This window comes from Sturnus vulgaris, chromosome 6, assembly GCF_052056855.1.
Source record: "Sturnus vulgaris isolate bStuVul1 chromosome 6, bStuVul1.hap1, whole genome shotgun sequence".
Taxonomy (NCBI): Eukaryota; Metazoa; Chordata; class Aves; order Passeriformes; family Sturnidae; genus Sturnus; species Sturnus vulgaris.
The window spans coordinates 2,391,405-2,418,347 of NC_142248.1; the positions used below are offsets into that span (position 1 = coordinate 2,391,405).

General features: G+C 39.1%; 1 protein-coding gene across 2 annotated transcripts; it reads left to right on the top strand.

Moving 5' to 3' along the window:
• The first annotated feature begins 1,644 nt into the window (after positions 1-1,644).
• On the top strand, positions 1,645-26,571 carry TOLLIP (toll interacting protein). 2 transcript variants are annotated; one of them, XM_088166698.1, is made up of 7 exons: positions 1,650-1,803; positions 8,540-8,689; positions 10,470-10,652; positions 11,699-11,851; positions 13,723-13,813; positions 17,498-17,518; positions 23,099-26,571. In XM_088166698.1, the coding sequence occupies exons 1-7, from the start codon at positions 1,771-1,773 to the stop codon at positions 23,311-23,313; spliced, it is 846 nt and encodes a 281-aa protein (XP_088022824.1). In that variant the 5' UTR covers positions 1,650-1,770; the 3' UTR covers positions 23,314-26,571. The 2 variants fall into 2 exon arrangements, with proteins under 2 accessions (XP_014747012.1, XP_088022824.1); XM_014891526.2 differs by lacking the exon at positions 17,498-17,518 and having other exon boundaries at positions 1,645-1,803.
• Positions 26,572-26,943: the final 372 nt, after the last annotated feature.

The window sequence follows — 26,943 nt, forward strand, 5'->3', positions numbered from 1 at the left end:
GCCATCAGAAAGGGACAGCGCTCGCTTTAGTTTCTGCGCATCTCTGTACGGGGAAAACAAATCGCAAGAATTTCTGAGTTATTATTACTGGGTTTTTTTTTCCTGTTGATACAAATTTCATAGAGACAACTTCTCCTGTCTGATCTCTGAAATTATTGCTACTAGATGAGATCTTGGAATGAAATCCATGGTGAGTAAAACTGTAACTGCTCATGACTCACCCAAAACTAATTTCGTAGCTTGTGTGGTTATAGGTGTAAGAATACCAATGAAGCTTGTTAACACTCTTTTCCTTCCATCCTGCCCTCATGATGTCAAGACTGCAATGTTGTAATAATGTCAAGACTTTCTGCCTGCAGAGGAAGAATTGGGGGTGATGATTGATGACAAAATGAACATGAGCCAGCAGTGTGTGCAAAGCCAACCGTGTCCTGGGCCACATCAAAAGGAACGTGGCCAGCAGGGTGAGGAATTGACTCTCACCCTTTACTCCACTCTTGTGAGACCCCACCTGGAGTGCTGCACACACTTCTGGTGTCCCCACCATAAGAAGGACATGGGACTATTGGAGCAAGTCAAGGGAAAGGTCATGAAATTGATAAGGGCACTGAAACACCTGCCCTACAAAGACAGGTTGAGAAAGTGGGGGCTGTTCAGCCTGGGGAAGAGAATGTTGTGAGGAGACCTAACAGCAACATTCTGGTATGTGAAGGGGGCCTACAGGGAAACTGGAGAAGGACTCCTTGTAAGGAGCTGTAGAAACAGGACGAGGAGTAATGGGCAAAAATTGGAAGAGTGGAAATTTACTGTAGGTATCAGTAAGAAATTCTTTATTGTGGGGATGGCGAGGCACTGGAACAGGTTGCTCAGAGAAGCTGTGGATGCCCCAGGCCTGGCAGGCTGGATGAACACCTTGGTCTGCTGGGAGGTGTCCATGCCAAGAGGGCTGGAACCTCACTGCAAGAAGATGTTAGTGGAGAGTGGAGGCAAAAAAAAAAAAAAAAAAAAAAAAAAAAAAAAAAGCTGGTGCTATATTTGGAGCGTTCCTAATTGCACTGTTCTATTTCCAGCTGCCGAAATCCACGCTAGAATAGAATTTTAATTATGGGCTAAAATTGTGCAGCAGATCCTGACAACAGGAAACAGCCCTAACAACGGGAAACAGTTATGTTATTTAAATAGGCTTTGAAATAATCAGATTTTATGTCCCGAAGCAGCACTCGGATGAATATTAAAGCTGCTTTTGTTCTCCCGGAAAGGGCTGCGCTTGATCAGCAAGCTCTGGGACACCACTGGGGGCAGGCCAGGAGGTGAATCGTTCCCTTTCCCACACGGTCCCCAGGGCTGCCAGAGGCAGCCGGGCTCGCCCCGCACACCCCGCACTGCCCGCGGGGCGCTCCGGGCGTGCGGGAGCGGCGCCCACGGCCCAAGATGGCGGCCTGAGGCACGGCGCCCGCCCCGCCTCCGCCGCAGCGCCCCCTACCGGCTGCGGCGCCCCCGCAGGGCCGCGCTCCGCTGCGGCGGCCGCAGAGCGGGACAGCGCACGCGCAGGCCGGCTCCCCGCCCCGCCCGGTGCGTGCGCAGGCGCATGCGCAAGAGGGCGCCGCTGCGCTGCCCCGGGGGCGGGCCCGCGCGGGTCAGGTGACGCGGGGCTGGCGCTGAGTGACGGGCGGCGGGACCGGGATCGGGGCTGGGAGCGGCAGCGGCGGCCTGGCGGGGCGGGAGGAGGAGGAGGAGGAAGGGTCTCGGCCGTGGCCCCGGCGAGGCTCCATGGCGACCACCGTCACCACCCAGCGGGGCCCGGTGAGTGCTGCGAGCGCGGCGCTGCCGCGGGGCCTGCCCAGGGGTATCTCCTGTTACCGCTCGCCGCGCTGGGCGGACGGGGCCCAAAGCTTGGAGACCCCGGTGGGCCCGCCCGGCCTCCGCCAGCGCCGCTGTGGGAGGGAGGCTCCGTGTCTCTCACACTGCCCCAGCTCCGGCTGCGCCGGAGGGAGGGGAGGAAAAGCCTTCTCATCTTGTCCAGGCTGCTGGGATGCGGGGGAGGGACGTCTGCCTTGTCTCCCGGTTCTCCGCCTGCGAAGAGGCTTTGGGAGAGGGGAGGGGAAAGTCTCTCCTAACTGCGCGGAGTCCTTGAGGCGGCCGTGCTGCCCGTTCTTTGACCAGCGGCCTTTCCAAGGGGGGGAGATGCTTACACTGAACCGGAGCTAAACCGCTTTAGCTTGGAAGCGGAGCGCAGCTCCCTGTGCTCGGGGCACGGTCAGGCCGCTGTCCCTGAAGCTGGAACGGCGCATCCAGTGTAGGATGTGGGCGTGCGGGTTGGACGGGAGCTGAGCCCTCGTAAAATCAATTTAGCAGCCTTCTGGGAGGTGGCGCTGATAGTTTATTGGGAATATGTTACTGTCTGGTTTTGCCCAGGGGTAATCATACCTCACGTCGGGATGTTCTACGTGTGAAGTGTTACAACATCAGCTTTCCACAGATGTGCTGTTCCTGTCTCTTCCTCCTGTCTGAAAGGATCTGGTACTCATTGACAATATGATATTGCTTATGGTGAAATAAGGGCTTTAAAAAAATAAACTTGCACTGCTGTATTTTATTATGTAGAAACAGCTACTTTTTTTTTTTTTTTTTAAATTTATGCAGCCTTGTAGAAAGAACGGTAAGGTCAATTAGTGTTAATCTTGAAAAACTGCACTGCTGTCACTTCTCTTATGACAGTAATATGATATGGTCGTCACTTTTATTCCTTGAAGTGCCTTTTATGTTTTATTTATCATAACTGCCTGGTCCTTCTTAAATGTTACTCTTCTAGATGTCTTGTTCTAGAACTTCCCAGGTACTCCTGTAAAATCTCTTGGGAATCTTTTGTTTCCTAAACTTGATTGAAGCCTGACAAAAGGCATATGACGATTTATCTCATGCAACTTTGGCTTTCTGGGCTTCAGATTTTGTTTTGTTTTATTTTGATGTGTTGCTAACATTGCTGTACATGCTTTTCTTCCTTACCCACTTTAGAGATTTGAATGTTTTCAAATGAATGAATAAATTCTGCAGTATTAAGCAGGCATTCAGAGCTGGGGGTGTTGGTATGGTACATTCCAGCCTTTCTTAGTTCTCTTCAGAGAGGCAGATAAAATTCTACTAGTTTCTATATACGCAACTGCATTACAAATGAATAGCCACTAAATGGTGCTAAAGGATTGGAAACCACTTTTTTCTTTACTGCTGGAGAGAACAGTTCAGTCTTTCTGTTGGAACAAGCAAGAAAATATTCCAGGTTGTTTCGTGTGGTTAAGAAACTAAAGTGGGCTGTTGCCAGTCTTATACCTGCAGTTTCTCATTTGTGACGCTGTTTACTTGGTACATAATTAAAATTTCTTATTGCTGTTTAGTTTTTCAGATGAAACAGAATTCATCCTATCTGTTACTGTAAATACTCTGCTAGAATATAGATATCACTGGCCCTTTTCAGGATGTTATGGAATTAGCATATTTTAACATTTGTAATCTTTTATGAACAAAACAGCTTTTTAAATCTAAGCTGTAGCTGAATGTGTAAGGACAAAGTGATACCTTTTACAATTGAGAGTATTAATGGACACTTTGACCAGGCTTTAGATTAAGATTGAAACACCAAAACTTTGTGATTCCTTATCTAGCCAATCATACCCAAAATAACTCTGTGGTTATTCTCCATGGTTATCCACCATGCTGGCAAACACATCAGGCCCTTAAAAATTAGATTAAGTACCAACCTAAGACTGTATAGACTTCTGCTCCTAATTTCCCTAATAGTTACTAGTCTGATGAGTAGTGACACTGATGTGTTTTTTTTCTTGAGGCTCTTCAAAACTTCTTGCAGGATCTTGTCAAAAGTCCCTTTCCAGCTTTCGTGTAGGCTCCTTCAGGAGCACTGGAAGGTGCTCTGTGGTCTCCCCAGAGCCTTCACTTCTCCAGGCGTAGACACAGATGTCATGTGGACACTCATTCTGTCTTTAATTTTTAACTCACGTTTATACACCATAGTTCCTGCCATACTTTGCAGGTGTTTTTACCCCCTCCTTTTTTCGTGTGAAATCTGCTCCATTTCAGGTTAACAATTGAGCTCTCCTTTCTCTTTGTGTTGCATCTCAGAAGAGAACCTGGGTCTGTTTTCTCAATGACTTCCTTGCAGATACCAGAAAACTGCTACAAGGTGCATTGTAACTTTCTTCTGTTCTAAACAAATCCTCAGCCTGGCCTCACAAGAGCTCCAGCCCTTTTCACGGGCCTTCTTGGTGGCTCTGTGCTGGGCTCCCTGAAGTTCATCATTTTTCATGTTCTGCTGGGCCTCAAACCGTTGCAGTGTTCCAGGTGTGGTCCAGCAATTGTTTCCTTTTCTCAGCCCACTGCTTGGATCCAGTTGTTGTTGTTGTTGATCCAGTGCAGTTTTCTATTAGGATTCATTGCTGCAGGAGTCCTCTGCTCATCCATGTTTTGCTTGCTCTCCACCTCTGCAGAGGTCCAGGCAGTCCTGCCAGCTGTTCTCTAGTCTGTACTCGTGCCAGGCATTTTGCTGGCCAAAGTACAGGGCTTTGCCCTCGTTGAATTTCATGAGATTCCTGCCAGTGAGTTCTTCCGTCTCTCTAGTTGGTCCTGTCCTCAAGTGTACCAGTCATTTCTCCCAGAATGTAATGTCATCTTCAAAACTGATAAGGATGCCTTTTGTCTTCTCCTTTTGTCACTGAGGAATAATATCAGACGTGTTAGTTTCCCTGCAGACCTCTGAACAGCTTCACTTTGAACCAACCTCCAGTGTCATTAATCACTGAACTTCAGCTTCTGAGCTCAGTGCCTCAGTCAGTTTTTCATCCATCCAGTACTCCACCCATTCAGATTGTAATCGCCCAGCTTTGATACCTTCTGCATTTTCCTTAGTCATGTATTCTTGTTTTGGAGAAGGCAGATGGCTCATCAGCTTTATATTCTTTTAAACCTTGTTAAAAGCTGGCTATTCCTAATCTCTGTTTGGCTTTTTTTTCCTTCATGTGTCAAGGAATGTCTTCCAGAAGCACTTACTCTGTGAATTTCTTAGTAAGTAAGGTGAAGCTGACCTGCCTGTGGTCTGTCAGATCATCCTTCTTGCCCTTTGGAATGTTGGGTATGAGATTTGTCTTTCTCCAGTTATAGGGGAGTTCCTCTAATCTCTGTGACCTTTCAAAGATGTTGAAGAACAGCCTTGAACAAATATCAGCTCTTTCAGGACCTCTAGATGCTTCCTATCTGGTACCATTTTTTTTTCTTCAGTGTGTAAAGCATAGAATAATATGTTCAAAATTCTATCATTCACTTCTTCTTTCTTCAAAACAGTGAAATCAAATAAAGGAGAATTGTCAGAAATTTATGAGTAGTTGGATGTTTAAAGCTCTGATGTTTTGAAGAAGTGTCATGTTACACTTCTTTGGTAATTGCTAATGTGGAAACCTTAATTATGGTTCCCTGAGTGTATTGTGTCTGGGCAAATGTTTCTGTAAGTCAGGGCATTTGTGGCTGTGTTTGGCTCTGTGTCCCTTGCCCTCCCTTACACAGGTACCAGTACTTTTAGAATCAGTGAGTTGAGGGTTCTGACAACTTGCCTCCCATTCCCTTTACCTTCAACCCTTGTTTCTTGTTTTACACTGACCCACTTCACAACTCTCTGGCACCATTTCATGTTGCATAAGAAGCAGGAAGGTGAGACTGAGACAGCCCCATCCTCAGCTACGTCAGGTAGCTGTAGAATATTACACCAAGTTGAATTTGAAGAAGTTGAGGTGCAGTTTTTATACCTGCAGCGTTCTGCCTTGGAGATCCACAAAACTACCCCTTACATGGTTGTAGCACATGGGAGGGGCAATATTATTCTATTTCTAAATCATCCATACTTTTGAGATGCAATGCTGTCAGTAAAGTTTATTAGAAAGTGATTATTTTTTATTTTTAATTTGTCTTCTGAATTGTAGCCCCATCCCTATCCTGTTGCTAAGTGGAATTAATTTTTTGTTCTGCAGCTAGTGACAGAACATGCTTGAATCTCACATTCTTTCTGAAGTGCCATCGTAGTAGAGGGAAGTGCATTTGTTTCAAAGTGATTGTGGAGTAGGATCAGTGGCACAGCCTTGTCATGTATGTTTTCCTTGCTTTTAAAATGAAAACTGTGGTTGAATTCTGGTTACGTAACTTTGTATTTTTAATTCCGTTTGGGAGGTGGCAATTATGTGCTTGCTTTTAAATGCTTTGAGGAAGATGTAAATTGACCTTTTTTTCTTTAAAGATAGAAAGATTGCATGATACTGATTTGTCTCCATCCATATGGAATCAGCTGGTAATTAACATAAGAACATATTGACTAATGTATTTCCTTCAATAAGCACCTCTCCTAGGTATTTTACAGGCTATATCACCAGTACTTGTGAACCAAATCTTAGTTAGAACTGAACATAGGAGTGTGTGCATCTCCTGTTCCCCTTTCCGTTTTGGAGGGGTTTACCACTCAGATCTTTGAGAACTTAGTTGACACTAGGTCGTTTTAGTTTCTATGTATGTCAACTGCAGTTCTAGGATAGGAGTGTGGCTTTGTGTGAGGTAACTGAATAACCCAGAATCAGCTTAGCTGCTGTAAGAAAACTTCAGTGTCCTGCATGGACTTTTCCCCCTTTGGATTGCAGTACAGAGACTAGTTTGTTTATTTTATTTTGGAGCAGATATCGGCTAACTTTTATGTAATAAAATCTCAAAAGCAAAAGCTATTATTATTATTATGTTGTGAATGACTTAAGCATTTCAGAATCCATGTGAAGATGGACACAAAAGAGGCTCTCCTGTTTTCTGGAAGTTTAACAGAGGCAGCTTGCATAATATGAAGAAGGGATTTCAGGGGTGCAGCCATCACTTCTGACTATGGGAAATGTTTATGATGTCTGTTCCTAGAGGTGCTAATAATACCAGATTTGAAACTCCCTGGAGGACCAGGGTTGGAGGGGAGCCTGCTGTGTTGTAAATGCCATTTCCTCACTAATTCTGGGGCCATTTCAAATCTTGTCTAAATGGATTATGTTTTATTTTAAAATGATATGTATTCCAGTGAGAAGGCTATTACAACACCATGTCTCATTTCCAGCCAAGCTTAAATAAACTTTCTTTTATTATTAACTTCTAGCTTAGTTTTTTTCCCTCTCTACCTGTTTTTTTCTTTCCACTTCTTAAAACTTCAGCTGCTTAGATTTTTAATTGTAAAATTTTAAGGTGCTTGTAAGCAAAACTGATTCCCTTTTTTCTCTGCTTCCCAATAGCCCAACAGCAGGCATTCAGTGCTTCCTCCTGAACTTCTCAGATAAACTTCCTTTTTGGCATGTGACACTTAGTGTTGCCAGGATCCTGAGGCTCTCAGATAATCATACAAAATAGTCATACATGTGATTTGGCAAGAGCTGCAGTTTCTGTCTCCAAGATGCAATGTTGACATGCAAATGCTGTGTAATCTTGAAAGCTATGTCCTCAAGGCCTGTTAGCTTCTTAAATTATGTTCTGTAGGCATGCACCTGCCAGATACATGATTGAGTAATCTTGCTTGGGATTGCAACATGAGAAATTGCATTGTCATTTGTCTTGATAAGGTAGACAGTTCTGTATTTAATATGTAATCCACTCTATAGACAGCAGAAATGAATACAGTATAATTATAAATTTTCTACGACACTTTTTTTGCCTTTTAAAATTTTATTGTTGATCTTTGTTATTTTAAAATGACAGTCTCTCTGAATGTGTTTGAATTGATAATGTTCACTGAGAAACAACCTGAGTTGTTGAATTGATGAGTAAGGTGTAGAAGCTTTCCCTTTCTAATGTAAAACTAACAGAAAATCCAAGGGGAGTACTAATTCATATTGGCTCATGTGACAGGAGTTCTCTGCTACTATTTTTTGTCCTGGCTCATTCTCATGATAGACCAGATTTTTAATTCCCACGTTGTTGTTTGGAATGTGGTAGAATTTTATCCCAAGGTTAGTTGCAGGCTGGCTGTGTTTAACACTGGGAAAGCATTAGGATATCTTTACTGTGGTGCAGGATTTGGTCCATAGGAATCCTGTTTTACAGTCTGTCTTGATGGTATCTGTGGAAGTGACCTTTTCGATGAAAGCACTGCTCTGTGTCTTGGCACAGGAACGATTGGACACCACGTGGGTGATGAATAAGTGAAAGAACTGGATGCCATCAGATATCATATGTGAATGCGTTGTAGAACTTAGTGGTTCTGACTTTTGTATGGACTGCTTAAATGTTTAGTTGCAGAGCACCTTTGGCTGGCTGTCCTACTTTTTTGCAGAGGCTTATGTTGGAAATTATTGTTTCTGAAAAAGCATGCTACATGAGTTGGCAGTTTTGTCATTTTATTAATTCTTTGTTCACGCTGTCAAAACAAGACTAAATTCTCCTTAATTTGTTACACTTTAATTTATATTCATCTCTTTCCCATTATAAAAGTTTAAAGTCTTCTTTTTTTTCCCCTTTCTTTTTTAAGGTGTTTGTTGGTGAGCTTCCTCAAGATTTTCTTCGCATTACCCCAACCCAGCAGCAGCAACAAATCCAGCTGGATGCCCAGGCAGCTCAGCAGCTACAGTATGGAGGAGCAATGGGCACAGTGGGAAGGCTCAGTATTACTGTAGTACAGGTATAAATTATGCCATCTTTGTACAGCTAAGTAATTTTAAACAATGTAATTTTTAAAATTGGTGGACACAAAAATATTTTTTATTGGAATTTGAGTTACTAAATTTCTTGTAAACAGATAGTAATTCTTAAAGGTTTTGTACCTTCATTTTTCTGTACATCAGCATTTTGTCCAGTTTCATATTTCATTGCTGCCTGGTGCAGTGATTTCCTGTAAACCTTGCTATTATAGCACATAATCAAATAAATTTAAGAGTTTCTTTGCAGTGAACAGGTTTCTCTGAAAACTTCTGTTCAGAGGCTTCCTGTAGTTCCTGTACTTAATATTGGAAGACATTAGTAATTTTGAGAATATATGTTATAGAGAATTGCAGTTCCCTTATTATTGTTCCACATCCTTCTCCTCAAAGCTCTTCTCCAGCCCAAAGTCTTATTGTCATATATATTGTTTTTCCTTTGTTGAATTTGGAGATTCCTGTCTGTACACTTCTCTTAGCCTGTCAGGGTCCTTCTGAATGGCAGTACAGCAGACAAGAGATACTCTTCTCTATATGTCCAGGAATTTATGCAGGAATACTATGGAATCTTGGCTGCATATTGAGACGTGACATTCTGCTTATGAGACTCTTGCTGTGGTATAGTTAATCTATAGTAGATTAAAATCTATTTGAAGTGTACTGTATTTAAATGTAGTAAATACACAGCTGATTATCACCTTTTTTGATGAAGGTTTGATAAACTGTCTAATCGTACAAATTGAGAGTGTATATAGTGCTTAGTTTGGATGCCAGCTTTCTAACTTTTATTTTAAAGTCCACATTTACAAGAAACAGTTTGAGACCTTTCTCACCAGCTCTAATGTGTGAATTGAGGAACCAGCATGTTCCCTGAAGGAGAAAAGGGCTTTCTAAGCCTATGCGTGGCCTCAACTGTTGTAAGTTCTGTAAACATCCTGTAGCTGGAAGATGCCCTGGGGCACCATGGTTTGTCACTTGTCTTACTGTAAAAAGAACCATGTAAAAAGAACCAGTACATCCAAAAAGCACAACTTCTGCTTGAGCACAGCTGTGCAGCAGTACTCAGTGGTGTTTTCAGGACTGTCATCACCTTGTTTTGTTCTAGTCTTCTGATGTTACAGTTAAAGTTTGTCGGGTCTCTTCTGATTCTACACAGTATCTGTTTTTATAGTAATGTGCGACCTTAAGTTTTCCACTGAATTAACTACTATTAAATGCACGTGCTGAAATAAGTGTTTCATCACTTTGAAACGTATGATCTGCTATGACTAGTTTACCTCAACTGAACTGCTTTTGCAGGTTGTGCTTTTGGATTGTGTCATATTCTTGAAAGTACTGGATTTCTGGTTTTCATCCTTTAAAAGAACTTAAGTGAAGGAGGACAGGCTACCTATGACATTACGTTTGCGATTGTGTGTTGGAGATCAGACGCCCAGGGAAAAATTGAACTTGTTACAATGTCCTTGTAATCATGTATTGTGCTTTGGAATGAAGTAATTTATTTTAGCTACAGTGAAGATGTTTATTTTCTATAACAAATAGGTTAAAAAGATGTTCCCTTTTCAAGGTCTCCCAGACACTTAATGGTGTTACTGGTTTATGTTTTAATCTGAATGATGTTTTTCTTTATTTTTTTATCTCTTCTCTCTGTCACAGAATTTAATCTAGTCTTTTGTTCAATATTTGTTTCTTACTGTGAACTAATAGTAATTAACTTCTCAAGTTAATGTCAGTTAATTACACACTTCTTGGGTTTCTTTTCAGGCCAAACTGGCAAAGAATTACGGGATGACGCGCATGGATCCGTATTGTCGGATACGGCTGGGATATGCTGTGTATGAGACTCCAACAGCACACAATGGAGCCAAGAACCCCCGCTGGAACAAAGTGATTCAGTGCACTGTTCCCCCGGGTGTGGACTCCTTTTATCTAGAGATATTTGATGAGGTCAGAACTGCTGTATATTTTTTCTACCCCTCCCCATCTCCGGTTTGGACTGTGTTAGGTGAAATCTTGAAAAACGGAATGAGTTAGCACAGGCAGTTCCTTAGTCGTGTTCTCTGGGAGATGACAAAAATTTTTCAGAATTCCAGAAGCAGAAATTCACAAGGCTTTGCTCTTCCCCAAGAAAGTCAGAACTGTTACTTTTCTTTGGCAGCATTAGCAGACTTGTCTGCAAAGGAAGAGAAGTAAAAGATCTCTGAGTGCTATTTAATCTCCTCTTGGCTATCAAAATGCCCTACAGCTTTATGTCCTTCACTGTCTCTATTAAAAATAACCTGCTGTACAATGCTGTTCTACTTGAAAATTCTTTGATGCTATTGTAACCTATGAAGAGCTTGGAAGCTTTCCCAAGTTTGGAATTCCTGAGAATAAAACTGCCAAATACAGACTGTGTGTAGTCACTAGGATTTATTAGGAGAACCTAGGAGGCTACAGCTAAGGCTAAAGTCATAGTCTGCCTTTTTTTTTTTGCTGCCTCTCTCACTGTGTGTAATAAAGCATGACAGTGCAGCAGCTCTGTGGTCATTACACAAGTGAGGCTTTTGGATGCTGTTTGAGGGCTTAGCCGATTGGTTCAAGTGTCTGTTTCATTGCTGCAGTGGGGGCAGATCAGAACTTCTATCTGCTGTATAGCCTGTCATAGTAAACAGAAGCTGTTTATGTTCTGTAATGGCCTCTGATGTGATGTCATGAGATTCACACAGCCTATGATGATGTTAGGATGCTGTATTTCTAGAGTATTCTGCTTCAGGTTTTCAATTTCTTGCTATTAAATGTCTACAATCAATCTATAATCTCACTTAAAAGTGTCCTTCATCCTTGTTGAAGAGGAGGTGGCCAAAATATTTATTGATACTTCAATAGTTTTAAAGGGAATAAACTTTAAAAAGTTAATAGCATAAAACTGAAGTGTTAGTCAAGGATAATTTTAAGTTTGGCGTTTCTTTCAGGACAATTAATTTGGTAATCTTTTTCAAATTATATTTCAGAGAGCCTTTTCAATGGATGACCGCATTGCTTGGACACACATTACAATTCCTGAGTCTCTGAAACAAGGAAATGTGGAGGATGAATGGTACAGCTTGAGTGGAAGGCAAGGTGATGACAAGGAAGGAATGATTAATCTGGTTATGTCATACACGGTAAGGAGAGTTTGGGGTGGGAAGGGAGAGAAGCTTCTTAAGTAGTGGGAGGGAGATACTTCAGACTGAAGTAGATCTTTTGTACCATACTGGCTGTTTGTGTGTGTTGGCATTTCAAATAATTATACCTAATTCTGGGAATAGCAGTCAAAAATATTTGTAAAGAAAGTAAATACTTTGTGGTGAGATGGCAAATGGGTATTTATCTTGTTTTGCAATTACCAAAATTCAGCTTATTCATGTTGTTGAGGATTCCACTGGGAGCAGGTAGCTGGGTGTGCAGCTGCAGTGAGAGCTGCAGGTTGTGCCCTGGCTGGGGGACATGGTGAGAGCCCAGAAAAGGGACCATGACCTGGTGCTGGACCTGTGGCACCAGGGGACTGGACACTGGGATGCAGCAGGAGCTGGTGAGTCTGGAGAAGAGCCCAGACTGTGTGGGTGCACAGAGTGTGAGGATGGAAAAGCCCAGGGATCCCTTTCTTCAGGGTCTCTCCCTGGAGGCACCAGCTCGAGCTGTGTCTGTGTTCCTGCACCATGATTCAATTATTTTAAGGATCCAGATGCCTGAGACACTGCTGTGGGAAGCCCAGGGCTGAGCTGGTAAGGAAAGCCTGACTGTGAGTGTGGGGTGTGCAGGGAGCCAAGAGGGGCACCCCCGGGGTCACTGGAGCCACCCACTGCAAAGGGGCCTTGGTCTCAGCAGTTACACACTGGAGTGGGTGCCAGAGTGGCTCCTGGATGCTCAGACAGGAAAGTTTCCTTAACACTGTGTTACTGTACATATAAAAAAGAAATCCTCAGCTAAATTGTCCATTGTCATTTCTGTTTTAATAATAATAATTTTTAAAAAGCTTTGTGGAATCTAACAAAACTTCCCCCCCCCCCCCAGTCTTTAAAAATTCATGTCAGTTTAAAAGCAGAATAAGGGAAACTCTTCTCTTAGGTATTGCTTGGGTAGTTTGAAGGCTCTTTCAGATGACATTGTTTCCCTCTTCCTTTCTTGTTCATTTGGTATTACTGGTCATGAACTGCAGACCTACACTGGTTTGTTTAGCAGCTCCTGGAGTGTTCTCCTCTGTCACCTTTGTTCCAAGTAGCTGTTGGATAACATGTAGCACCTGCAGCCCTGAATGCTTTCTACTTGTATATCATCAGAAGTTCCAAGCTGCTGTTAAGTGCACAGCTGAGAACAGATATTCTCTGCTGTTTGAAATTCACATTCTGCCCCAGATCTGAACAGTTGTTTCATTGCCCTGGGGAGAAAAGAGTTTATAATTAACCTTGAAAACTGTCTCCCTGCTCATAATATTTAATATTTTCAAGAATCAAACTGAACTGAAATATAACTGAAGTAATTGTGGTAGTAAAAGGGAATGGAGTTAATTTGATATTTTGTTTAAAGCGCTGTTTTACCTCAAAGATAATTGATTTAATTTAAACTAAAATTTGCTTCAAAGAGCAGTATACTGCTTTTAAAAATAAAAACTAAGAGTAAAAATCAGATTTTGTTTACTATTTAATTTATGATGAGTATGTTGTATATTCATTTCACAAGACTTAAGGCATGAAAGCTGATTAAACCTGTATTTTAAAATAATACATTTTGATAACAACATTTCATCACTCTTGTGAAAGGTGAGTTTGACATGATGTGTTTTTATTGATTCACGGGCAAATTAATTGCCATTTGAAAGATGGTAGCTCATTTAGTTTTCCAGAGATTTTGCTTAATATGGATTAGCACTCAGCATAGCCATATTGTACTACTGAACATGGATTTACAATGTGATGACTCATTTGCAAACACTTTCAATTGCTGGCGTTTTTTGGGTGTTTCCTGAGTTGTTCTAATCTGTGCTTTTTCTGTCAAGTCTTTGCCAGCTGCCATGATGATGCAGCCCCAGCCAGTGGTCCTGATGCCCACTGTATATCAACAAGGAGTTGGATATGTGCCTATAGCAGGTATGTTTTCTCTCCTTGAAGACTGTGAGCCTTCCAAATGACTCCTTTTTTTTTCAGAATGTGAAGGAAGCTATAAACAATTTTTCCTTAACCACTTTTCCCATTGTGTATTTTTATGAGAAGAGGAAACAAATTAAGTACAAGTCTGCCTTCAGTCTTGTACCTTGTTTAATAGAGCTGCATGTGTTTGATTAAGTGGATTAAAATGTCTATCAAGTTGTGAAGGCTTCTCTTTTTAAGTATTTATTGTATGCTTGGATCAGATCACTGAATAGCTGTCCAGCAGGCTGCACTCTAAGTTGTGCTTACTGAAGTGGTGGCAAGCCATGTCTGAAGCTGTTTGCACTTGAGGAAATGTCCCCAGTGAGTTGTGCTGTCAGAACTGCAGCTTCTGTAGCCCACAACAGGATTCAGTTTTCTGTGGTCTTTGAAGATGCTCTGGTGGAAAGAAACTCACTACACAGAATGTGAAGTATTCACAGCTCAGTGAAGGAAAAATGTTAGGGAGCTCTGAAATAGCTCTTTTTGATGTATTTACATAAACTACAGCAGGTATTGTCAGTGCTTTTGGTTGGTTCAAAGAGAGTTTTGGATTTATAGAGAAAGACTTGTTAACTCATGTTTTGTAATTTTTCTGTCAAAGATGAAAATTTTAAAGCATGTAAATAAGTTTGAATTTGTCCTACTTAGGGAACTGATAAGTTCAGTCGAGTATGCATTTCACTTACAGCTCTTAAAACCCCCAGTTTATTCTCTGGCTATCTGTTCAGTAGTATGTGTACTTTTCAGGGAACGTAAGAGATAAATTCACATATTTTTAACTTCTTTGTGTGCAAGTTTATGAATGAATGATAGTGTGTGTGGTACATAATTGAAGTGCTAAGGGGTGACACAACAGATACATATATTTTATTTTTCTTTTGTAAGACTAGGAGATGATTGAATTTAAAATTCCATTCACTGTAAAAGCAAACCTCATCAACAGAAGATGGATGTGTGAGTTAGGAATCATACCTCCTGTTTCATTTTTACAGAGGGAAGCTGGAGCAACATATGGAAAAGTTGGGCTGCATGCTTTATTCCTTGATGAAAACATGCAGTTTGCTTCATTTTAAGTGTGTTTTTTAATCTCTGTAGCTTAATTGTCAGATTTTAAGTCTTGCCAGTGAAGTGCTTTGAACTGGAGCATACATTCCAAAGGGTGATTCTGTTGTGGTAAACCAGACCTTCTGTAGTGAACTTCATCTTGTTTATAGTTAAAAGATCTAATAGAAAGTGCTAGCAAATTTCTTGAATAGATTAAAATCAGAATATTCATGTTGTGAAATTTCTGTGCCAGAGTATAAACAGAAGAAATGAAGCAGAGACTAGTTTCATGTATAATGGAAACTAGACATAGAACTGAAACAGATAAAACTTTCAGAAGACCTTCAAACGTGCTATGCAAGTACTGAATCTTCAAATCATGATGTTCTGTAAATTATTTATCTTGAGAATATTTTCTGTTTGGACAAGTGAAGAAATAACTAATAATTTGCAAGTGATGTCTGACATTTTAGCAGCTAAGAATTTGGGGTCTATATGGTGGAGCATTGCCCTTTTACCAAGTTCCAGCAGGTTTGTTTTAATTGCTGCTATAATACTATTCTGTATTCAAAATTCTTCCAGCATCTCTGACTTGTATTTTTAAAGCATTGCAAAGTTCTACCCCTGGATTTGAACTCTTCTTTTGTTTTGGGAAAGCTTGAGTGTACTTCCTCGACTTCATAAATGCCAAACTTTTTACTAGCCACCTTTGACCTACATTTGGTATTTTTTACTCTTTTTAAATATTACTGTGATTTGTGTTTGCTGTTCTAGAATTTATGTGGACATCATCAAAATTTCCTAAAGCACTGTGAGTTCTAAAGCTTTGACTTACTCACTAATCAATGACCCACTTATAATAACTATTTGGATGTTTAGGTTTGGAGTTGAAAGTGACTTGGCTGCAGAATACTTCTGCTATTTCATACATTTAATGGCTTAATAAGAGTAATTTGAAATTATAAAAGGAAATAATAGTGCATCTTAGAAGACATTTTTGAGTTTTCTGAAATACTTTCTGTATACTGAACTAGATGCTTCTTCTGAATTCTGTAAACTCAGGTGCATGCAAAATGCTGACTTTCCTTGCACAACTGAACTGTTTGCATCTTCTGGGCCCACTCTATTTGCACATTTCCTTTGCAACACAGTACAGTGTTTGCTCTCTTCCTTTTGAGACTGCTTCAGGAAGGGTAATGGACATCAATATGTTCCTGCTTTGCATATTTTTAGTTCAGGTTTTTTACCTGTGCAGCTAATTTAATGTGGTCAGTAAACAAGTTCTGCTTTTCCTTCTGAAGCATGGAAGAGTATCATTGAATAGTTTATTATATTTGAAATGAATGGGATTCTGTTGTAGAAGACTGTCAGAATCGAAGCCTTATCTATGATGGAAATAGAGTGGGTGGACTAAAATGCTTACCCAGACAGTTTTAACAGTTACTTTAACAGCTTTAAAGAGAGATGGTTAAGTCAAATTTAGATGTGTCACAAAGGCCAAGCTGTTGTTCTGTAACAGAAGACTTCTGTTCAAAACTAACTTTGTAATTAACAAACCTTTTAATTACTGCTGAAGCAGCTAATTACTCTCACCCTCTGTCATACAAGCTGAAGTAAAAAGTAGCCACTGTGGTAAGCAGATGAACACAAGTAGTGCTCATTTCCTCATATTTGGTGGTAGATGGAGCTGTGTTATGAAGTGGCCATAGTATATTCTTGCACCGTGGTAATTAATTGCAAAATTTTTTAAATTGAAAATTTCTGGCAAAAGCACTAGCTGTTGTTTGTAGGCTATAGCTACCATAGTTGATGTATCTATGGAATGGATATACAAAAATCAGAACTTGTCAACCCTGTTGTTGTTATAGAAGTTGGGTTTATCTACCACCTCTTCCCGTTTCTTTTTCTTAAGATTACTTAATTTAAACTGTAGAATATTTTAATATACTGGTGCTTGCAGTACCTTGTAGTGAACAGTACCAGAGAACAGTGACCTAAAAAATGTTAGTTCAATAAGTAAGCTATATTTCTTATAAGCTAAATATTCATGGGATAAATAGGAAACTTGCTTTTACTTATTTTATAAACTCCCATGTTAAACATATGTTAAAAACCTGTGTGTTTCTGGGTCCTGTCAGAGTCAAGAATAACACTTTTCATTGAGGCAAGGTTGTGTCTATGTATATTGTTCCTTTAGGTGTCCTTATTGAGAATCAGGGGTTAGCTTGTGATATTACTGGTATTTGTTCAGGAAACCTTGAATGTATGTTGTCCTTTGTGGTCTGTAAAATAGAATGCTTGCTGCAAACACCTGGTGGTTTACTTATTTTGGCAACATTTCCCCTGATTGTTATTTCTGCATAAACAATACATTTAGGAAACTTGTTCAGGGAGCTGAAGCAAGTTAGTTGAGAGACTGGATCCTAGCAGCATTTAGTTTTTTAGTGTTAGGTAGTTTAGGTTTTGCCCAACTGCCTCATTTTATCCTACTTTCACCTTTGGAAGGTAAAGAATTAATATCCTTTTAAAAATAGATTAATATTTCTTTCCCATGTCTTATTCCTTTCCCCTTGTCCCTTCATTTTCACCTGTCTTTAGGGCTTGAGTACTTTGCTCTGGGTAAGTTTCCAAGCTCTTTTTGCACTCCCATCCTCATTGATTCAAGAGTCTTTGCATGAACTCACCTAAACAGCTTTATTTGTTACAGCAGACTGTGTCACAAGGTATTGCCACTTGCTTGTCACAGTAGAACAATTTAATGCATCTTCTGCAAATTATTAAAGCCTCTCTAACCTGTTAGAAAGTCTTTAAAGGCATCTGCTCAGCCTTGAGCTGTAATGGTTAAAGTGCTGATAGCAGTGTTGATGAATATAATGTGATGTTACAATATTCTTCTGAAGCTGTTGTCAGTCAGTGAGTTATACTAGGTGATAGTATTGGTTTTCTAGGAGAGAAACATAATTTTTGCAGTTTGGCTACTGCAAGATTAGTGGAGAAGCAGGAAATGTCACGACTTTTGGTAAATGGGAAAGCAAAAATTGAGCTTTACAATGACACTGAGAAGGCAACCTGCTAATTGCCTTAGTCTTAATTTCCTCAATTAATCTTCAAATAAGCTTTCTTTTTAAGAAGTGACACTTTTTTCATCAGTGCATGTTTTCCATGCATTTCTGTTCTAGATCCATGTCAAGTTAAGTACCTGACTAGAACTCTAAAGGCAAAGCATGTTACAGGAAATCAATTTTCCTTCATTTTAGACTTCCTTTACTGTGACTCTTTTGATTTTGAATTGTTCAAAGATGCTGTGACAACGCTATCTTTGATAAAAGCATTGGTCTTCAATCAAATACATGCAGAAAATTTTAGAATGACTTCTTGTGAGATACAATGTCATTTCTTGATGCCCTGAATTTCAGAAAGATGCTGTAGATAAAACTGTTGTGGTTGTCACAACATATTTGCTTAATTCAGAGAAGTGGAATTTTAGCATTTTCCTCTTGTTTCATACACTTAATTTTTCTAGTAGTTTACAAAGAAGCAACATTTAAAAAAATGAGATGGCACATATATTTTAGTAGTGAGTTTTTTCCTGGACCAAGTATCATTAAGACCTTTTTTTTTTTTTTTTTTTTAAGAAAATGGTTACCAATTTCATCATTTAAATGAAAGAATTCATGCTGAGAAAGTTCCTGAGTTTACTCTGAGAGTCTATGCATGGGACAGATTATGAGTTAAGAAATTAAACGTAGGGCACTTGACTGAAAACGAAAATAAAATTACAAGTGTGTAATGCCTTGTATGCAGTTGGAAAAATTTACCCTGTTAATTCTGCTTTGATGCTTTCATTGCTGCTTGTAGCAATTGACTTGCTATTGTTTCATGTATTGGAATGTCACTGCTTATGCCAGCATGTTTGCCATTGCCCTTTCACTGAATTGGAAAACAGTGCTCCATTCTTCTGATTTATAACATGTACCTAATACCTGACAGTAACACAGGAGTCCACAATTCCATTGATAGTGGATTCTTACATTGTTTAGTTCCAGTTTTCACCTGTCAGTGATATGAAGTTCTTTAAACTTAAAGCAGCTTTTTACTAAACATTGATAATTTGGAAGCCTATTATAACTTTCTCTAATAACTGCCTATATATATCTGTTTGCTAAATTTCAGTGCATATTTCTTCAGGTTTATGCTTAAGTCTTACTTACTATTTTGTAAATCAGAAATTATGGATGCTTTTAGCCTGAGTGCGGAAAAACCCAAAGTACTCTTAATTGGTATTTATATAGCTTAAATGTTGAGTTTCATGAAAAGTAAGCATTTATCATGGAGGTATTTATTAAAAATCTGTGATGCTAACACCATTTGTGTGCAGTATAGCTGTAGACAGCATAAGCTAAAACTATAAGAGCTGAGAAAATGGGTTTTGAAAATCCTTGGTGAGAAGCAGTACAGTCAAGAAATTTCTTGTGTGTTAAATTGATTATTTATATTGGAAATGCTTTTTGAGTACTGTCTATCCAGTAATTACCTATTTTTGATGAAAGCAGGAAGGAAAACTGTTCTAGTCTTGATTATATTTTGGCACTGGTAAGACACTGAAACAGTATTGTTAAGCTGTAGGGTACTGTGGTACTTGAGTAGAGAGCCTTATGTTTAATTTGGATTAATACTTTAAACTGACCTCCTGTATGGGCAGTTAATACACTGTTTAGGCTGATTGTTGGGTAATCTTGGGATGTATGACTTTGTAAAAAATATTGGGAAGTTTATGTTAGAAGTAAAACACAACTTCTGTCAGGTATTTTGCAACTTTATTTTTTGAGGCTGCACATATTGTCATGCCCCTTTTACATGCCTACGTTGTTTGTAGGCAGTGTGAGGAATGAGTTGAGGTTTGTTGAAGCTCTAGAAGAGGCAGTGCAAAATGCTGCTGGGTAATTGGGTGAAGTGTATTTGCAGTGTTGGTGAGGGCTGCACAGTGGTTTGCCTCCAGGATGTCCTGATGGGCCGTGTCAAACACATAGTGACAGACAGAATTCCAGGGACTGTGGTCCAAAGGCCATAAAAAGCTGTGGTGCCAAGGTTTAGGGTGGTGCAGAAAAGGTGACAGATACCTGTGGTAGAGGTGTGATGTAGATGACTGGGCAGAAATATGGCTCCAGTGTGCAGACAACAAATTTATGAGATTATGACTCAGTATGAACCTTTTTGAGTAGATGCAGCCCATGTGCTAGACTTAAAGCTTCTAGGTTCCTTTTTAAATTTTTTTCTGCTAATAAAACTTATGAATAAAAGGAGAATTTTAAAATGAAAATTAGAGAACATAGATAAATAGGGAGGTATTTACAAATCATTAATGAATCCCTTCAGACAGGACAGGAGTCCAAGATGAGGAAAGAAACAGAAAAGAGTGTATCAGGTGAAATCCTGGGTGCAGTGCTCACAGTCAGACTATATTCACTTGGAGTACCTGGTCAGCCACAGTTGATATTTAGCTCATCCAACCTTGAATATGAGTTATAATGTAGTATTTTTATGCTGACAGAAAAAACAAGTCACTGGGATGCTAAAACATTTGTACACGTTGAAGTGAGTGTAGAGGTTTCTGACTAAATAGAGTGAAGAAAATCTTGGAGAGACAAGATAGGTATTGAAACTGCTCTTTGCTCTTTTTTTAGATGTTAGGTCTGTGTAGAAGTAGTATAATATAATTGCAATTATATTTTCAATTGCATAAGTACTTCAGTCATTATGTTAAGAGAGATGAAGCTGCAAAGAGGCATTCTTCAAAATTATATTGGTTATATATATGCTTTATTGCTACGATTTTTGAGCAGTTAGTCAGAATTCAGTAGAAGAGAAGCAGCTTCTGATCTCCTCCTGAGTAATGTATGAAAGCTGGTTCTCGAAAAGAGATCTTATTTGAAGATGTGTAATGGTGATTATGCAAATAGTTCATCCTTTAACTTACAGAGAAGTAATTAGGGTCATAGATATAAACCAAACGGGCAACTATAAACTGTGTAAAGGAAGTTGGATGTTCAAAGAAAATGTGTGCCAAATTTAAAAAACCCAAACCCAACACTCAGAGAATGCTAAGAAGTATGAAGTAATGCAGTAAAGTATGTTTCTGACAAAAATTGGTGGATCTCCCATACATAGAGATGTGAAAGTATTAAATTATATGTTAAATCTAAACTGGTTAGGAGGTTGTGTAACAAGGCTTTTGAAGATCAAATGTGCAAAAGAAGCAGTAATTATTAATTTTAAAGAAGCAGAAAACCTGGAATCATGTAATTAAATAAAAATAAAGATGTAAGTATGTAAGGTAGTTCAGGAAAACCTAGTTGGCATATGAAGCCATAACAGGTGAAGGAAATCTTGCTTTCAGAGGATAGCAAAGTGAAGTTTCTATTAAAAACATTTTTGAAGTAGCCATTTTCTCTGTTGTGTAGAATGATTAAAACCCAGGAAGACTAGAATGAACTGCTTTAAACCAAACATGTAACTAGGTAAACTTTAGGAAGAAGTGACATGTTGTGACTGAAAAGCCTGTATGTTAAAATTCATAGGTATTTGAATACATAAGAAAGAACCTTGGGGTCTGTTCTCAGCTGCATTTGGAATATGCTACTTCCTAAGCATTCTTTCTGTCATATGATATTCTGATACAATAAAGGTAATCTTGTGGTTTAATATCTATTTTAAAAAGCTGATGAACAAATAAAAATAGGTGATTATTTATCTAATGAAAGGAGTTGAATCTGATACACCTCCCTTTGTGACGTGCATCAAGTTTCTTGAAAAAGTGAGGAGACTAAGACAGTTTGTCAAAACAAAAACTCTTAGCAGTTTTCTAAGCCTCTCCAACTTCTGCAGGTTGCAGAAGGATCTCATAATAAAAGGGAAATAAAATTATATGTTAAGTCTGGTGTTAAAGTATGTGTAAAGAATAATCTTAACTAATATTTGGTGACAGTTTCTCAATTTGGTCATTACTGTACATGAAGATCTTTGAATTACTGTAGACTGCTCTGTAAAAATATCAGATGAATAGTCCTTGAAACAGTGCATTAATGCTTGAAAGCAAATAGAGAACTAATACTAGAATTTGTTTCTGTCTAGCTGCAGGTAGTTCTCCTTGCCCTACCATAGAAATTCTGCAGGAGAACTGCAGAAGCTAACACATAAAGGAATGGGGCTAAGATAATCAAGGTTTTCAGAAGTAATAACAAAAGACAAAAGTAGTATATACTATTATCTGTAACAAAAGACAAAAGTAGTATATACTATTATCTGTTTTCAGTTTTGTACTTAACAACAGGTAGTGTTTTCAGCAATGGTTCTGTGCTTAATGATAAAAGTTCTTATGTGATGGAAAAGGGATTTTGTCTAGTAATTTATTCTAACAGCAATAGGAAAACTTATTTTCTAAAACTCTATCAACTGCCAGTGCTTTATTTTATATAGATATACAAGAAGTTAATGAAAAGTGACAGGTCAGATGAATTTTGTCCGTTCTGGAAGAGAGATGAGCAAAGCAGTGTCTGCCCCTAGAGGTGTTGCTCTTTTGCCACGTAGTGGCTTTGCAGGCTGGATGGAATTTTAGCCAGGAAAAACATCTGCTAAAAATTGTTTATTTGTGTGGTCCAGTCTCCTAGTGGACCAAAGTACTGTGCTTTCCTTTGAATATGCTGGAGATTGCATTCATTGTCTTTCTAAATATCAGCTGTGTATATTGCTGATGTAAAACCATTTTTTTCATCACAACATTAATACATTGGGAACTAAAATATGAGGTGGGGAAAACCAATCACAACTTTCTCTGAGCTTAGTGTTTTGGTTAGTGGATTATGTGTGAACCTGTTTAATGCAGATTGTACCTAATTTTGAACAGTACTTGTTGCCATACTGTAGTTTATAACTTCTGGAATATAACCTTGGGGAGAGAATCTGTTCCAGAAGAATATTTTCCATTTGTAACAGTGTAGGTATAATCTCTGCAATCTTCTTCCTCCTCTGGAGTGCATGCTAAAATAAATAAATGCTGAAGTTGGTGGGTTGGCACAAGTCATGAGCTGCTTTCGTCTTCAAAATCACTGGGAGTTTTTTTGTTGTGGGTTTGTTTCTTTTTCTTTCCCTCCCTACTCATGCGTGTTTTGTGCCTTTCTTTCTTCTGTTTTTAACCTGTAGGGATGCCTGCAGTCTGTAATCCAGGCATGGTACCAGTGGCAATACCACCTCCTGCAGTCAACCCCCAGCACCTGTGTAATGAAGAGGACCTGAAATCTATCCAGGACATGTTTCCCAACATGGACAGGGAAGTAATCCGCTCAGTGCTAGAAGCTCAGAGGGGGAACAAGGATGCAGCTATCAACTCCTTACTTCAGATGGCTGAAGAGTCATAGATGCCCACTGCCTGCATAGTCCCCGTCCTCAATGCCACTTATTTTTACTTGCCAAGCCAGGGATTTAGCTAGAGGAAGAATTTCCCAACAGCTTTCTGTTAGTGCATTGTGTGTGACAGATTATATCCCTTTTCTCCTTGGACAGTTGGATCTTCTCTTTCTTTCTCAGTCTGTACATACTCAGTTTAGCTTATGTCCTACAATAGAGCAGTAAAGCATCTTTACTATCAGCTGTGCCCTGTGTGGCTATATTCTGATGGGATGGGGAATAATGCTGCTTTGTTTCTTTCTGTCCCCCTTTTCATAAACTTGCTCTTGCAAAGTAACTCTATGCAGTACAAGATTTACTAGTGTTTGTTTGATTGGGAAAAAAATAATCTTTCCATGGAAGGTTTGCTGTTTAAACACAACTGTTTTGTTAAAAGTATTCAGGTTTCAGCAAGCAGCCTATTTTTGCCAGAAATTAAAGGAGAGACCCTTTCTTATCCTGTGGTGTTTAGCTATTACTGTGATATATTGACACCTTTTAGATAGAAGATTTTTAATTTAATAAGCTAATTTTCTCAGATTGTGCTGTTGGTATTTGTAATGGGCATCTTCTATTCAATCTAGTCATTGGGCACCAAAGCAATATATTTTCTGGTGTGCATTTGGGGCTTTGTTCTCCCACATACTATTGTTACAAATCTGTAAAATCTTAGGAGGTAACTTTAACTCGTACAGTATGTCTTGCTGAAGCAGAGAATGGGACTAAGCCCTAATGTACTCCCACAGTTAATTGCACTCAAACTACTTCTTCTGCATTCCCATGGCTATTTCAAAGGATAAGAGCAGAAGGAAAGATACTTATACCTGGAAAATGATTGAAGCCGTAAAGAATTATTTAAGATGTTGTCTTACATTAAAAAAGCAGATATCTATGATCTGATTATAAAGCTTCTTTCTTTATTACCTATGTTTCAGCAAAGTTATTGCTTTACATTAGTGGGAAAATGATTGTATTTTTCCTGTGATAAGAAATAAGCACGAAAAGTAGCTTCAGGGTCTTAGAATGGCATTATGAATTGCTCAGTGACTTGTTAGACTACAGCTGCTGTAGTCAGTTTATTATTATTTGATGCAGATGGAAATAAAATTCTTTGTGAGAGACAATTTAACATATCTGAGTTACAGTCTGATCCTCAGAGGAGGTGTTCATATTTATTGTTAGTGTAATGTTTTTCAAGTAAGAGTTGATTTTGGAGCTGCAGAATCAAACAGTTATGCACCAGTTACACCTGTTGGATGCATTTCTGTGGTGTCTGTTTTTGTAAATTAATGCACTTTAAATAGTATGCACCAATTTATTTTTCCAGTGATGTGCAATGTTGCTGTTTTGTCTCTTTAATGTTTGATTTCAAATACTTTCTACAATAGCCATAGAACTTTATATTTTCAAGAGTTGAAATGAATGTACACTTGAAATCTAGGCTCTTGAGTGATTCATGAGAACATTAAAGCCAGGTTTGGAGTAGGGAACGATGACCCATATTCTCTTCTTCCCCATACTTTTATTTCATGTCCTATGCTTAAAATATTTTCTTTATTATCTGATGGAAAGCTGATTTTATCCCCCCCCCTACATTCAAGTAGCCTTTAGGTAGCACTGGCAGTAGAGCATGAATATTTATTTTTTTAATCATTAAAAGTAATACTGAAACTTTTAAAATACAGCACCAAAAATCCTCCCAGTTTCTGGCCTTTTAAAGCTGTCTTTTCATAATGTACAGTTTTAAGTTTTGTTATGAATCCCTTAACATCTTAAATTTCCCATTGAAAGCATAAGTGTCTTTAAACATCCTCCAATTGGATTTTGAATAATGAAATTCAAGGCTATAGTTCTGTGTGCTGTAGTTGTAGAGTTGCCACACTTTTGTTTTCTAAAATTAAATGAATGTTCTTCAAGAAACTTGCCCCTTTCCTACAATCATGGTAAATTTTGTGATTGAGTAGGTGTAGAGGCATTTGGTCTTTATAGCACAGTGTTTTGTGACATCATGACCCAAAAGGATGAATGTTGGTAAGGATTTAATGCTTAGATACCTCCAGGAAGAGTCCTGTGCTCTAGCTTTTACACAGATAACATGAATTGCTAGGGATGGAACAATTCAGGGAAAATGTACATATTTGAATTTTTATATTAAAATGGTGGGATTCATAATGCAGCTTTTCATAAAAGCAAGTGGTCATGGTTCAACTTTAATGGCTGGTAAATTGTACTGCATCCTATTACAGCTCCATTTCAAATATAGAAAAAACCCACCTTTCAGTCCTAGCTGCTGGAAGGGGTAAGTGCAAAAGTTAAGCTAGCCAGGTTTATTAATAAACTGGGCTCTTGCCCTCTGAGGGAGACTCCTGTTCTTAGATATATTTTTAGTGTGATTTTTTTTTTTCCCTAGGCAAATGTTTTGCAAAACAGGGTACAAATATGAGTTGAAAATAGGATATGTAGGAGCAGTATGGCCAGTAGAGGGATTTCATTATCTTACACTATACTTAAATATTGTTCTGTGGATTTTTTTGTCTTTATTTAATTAAGCATTAGAGATGGGACTCTTACATCAATATGTGCTACTTTATCTTGTTAAGAACAAAATCATCAGCCTACTCAGCTTTTCAGCATACATATCCTTCCAGTTAAGCTGTTTGTTGTTAGGTCAGAATTGGAAAGAGATGAAAAAAAGCAGAGAGTGTTTACTTATTTTTAGGGTCTGTGAAATTAAGGTGTTGGAACTGAAAGTCTGGTTTTTTTTATTTAAAATAAACAGATCATCAGTCATGGTTGTAGCTTTGGAGAAAATGCTAATGGAGTAATGCTGTGTTTGATGCTGCTCCTCTGCTCAACAGCTTCCAGCAGCTTGGAGCCAAAGGCAGCTGTATAAAAGACAGGCATCTGCTAAAAGTTAGTGCTCTCAGTATAGTTTGAGTCCTGCCAAGAGCCTCACCTTGCTAAAGGTAGGAACATTTTTTGTCTAGCTAGATCCTTGCAACTTCTCTAATGCTCTTTGCATCTGCTGATGGTACTGAGTGGGTTTTTCCCCCCCTTATAAACGTTCTTGCCTATTTGGTTGATATGTAATACCGTACAGAGGATGTTTTTTGCTGTAATTATTCTGAAGCCATTGTTTCTCTGTATTGAGGTCCAGTGTCCAAATGTGTTTCTTGCACTCTAAAGTACATTAACTTTTTCATTCTAATTTAATAAATGTATCATCTGAATGCAAGTGTATTATGTCTCTGTTGGAGAGCACCATAATGTGAGTCTTTGTCTATAGACTGATGTAAAATTCAAGAATTGGTTAGTGTCTTTTATTCAGTGTGGAACATTGGTTGGCAAATTACACTGGTTCTTAGTGTGACCGTCTCGTGGGAACAGTAATGGTAAATGCTCAAAAGTACTTGGAGAATTCCTCTGCAGGTAGGTGCCTCTTTCTGACTGTTCTAGGGGCTACTTTATCAAGTAAATGCTCTGGTGTTGCAGGTCTAGAGGACAGAAGAAGGTGGTAGTGAGGCTGCATTGTTTGAGGGACAGCATTGGAGGGTAAGAGAGGAGGGAAGAGCAGTGTGTGGGTATGGAGGGAATGCTGCAGT

Excerpts from the sequence above, each read along its gene's own strand:
- TOLLIP (XM_088166698.1), top strand. The coding sequence starts at position 1,771 with ATGGCGACCACCGTCACCACCCAGCGGGGCCCG. Across the intron at positions 8,690-10,469 it reads TCAGTATTACTGTAGTACAG|GCCAAACTGGCAAAGAATTA; the intron begins GTATAAATTATG and ends GTTTCTTTTCAG. Across the intron at positions 17,519-23,098 it reads GCTTGAGTACTTTGCTCTGG|GGATGCCTGCAGTCTGTAAT; the intron begins GTAAGTTTCCAA and ends TTTAACCTGTAG.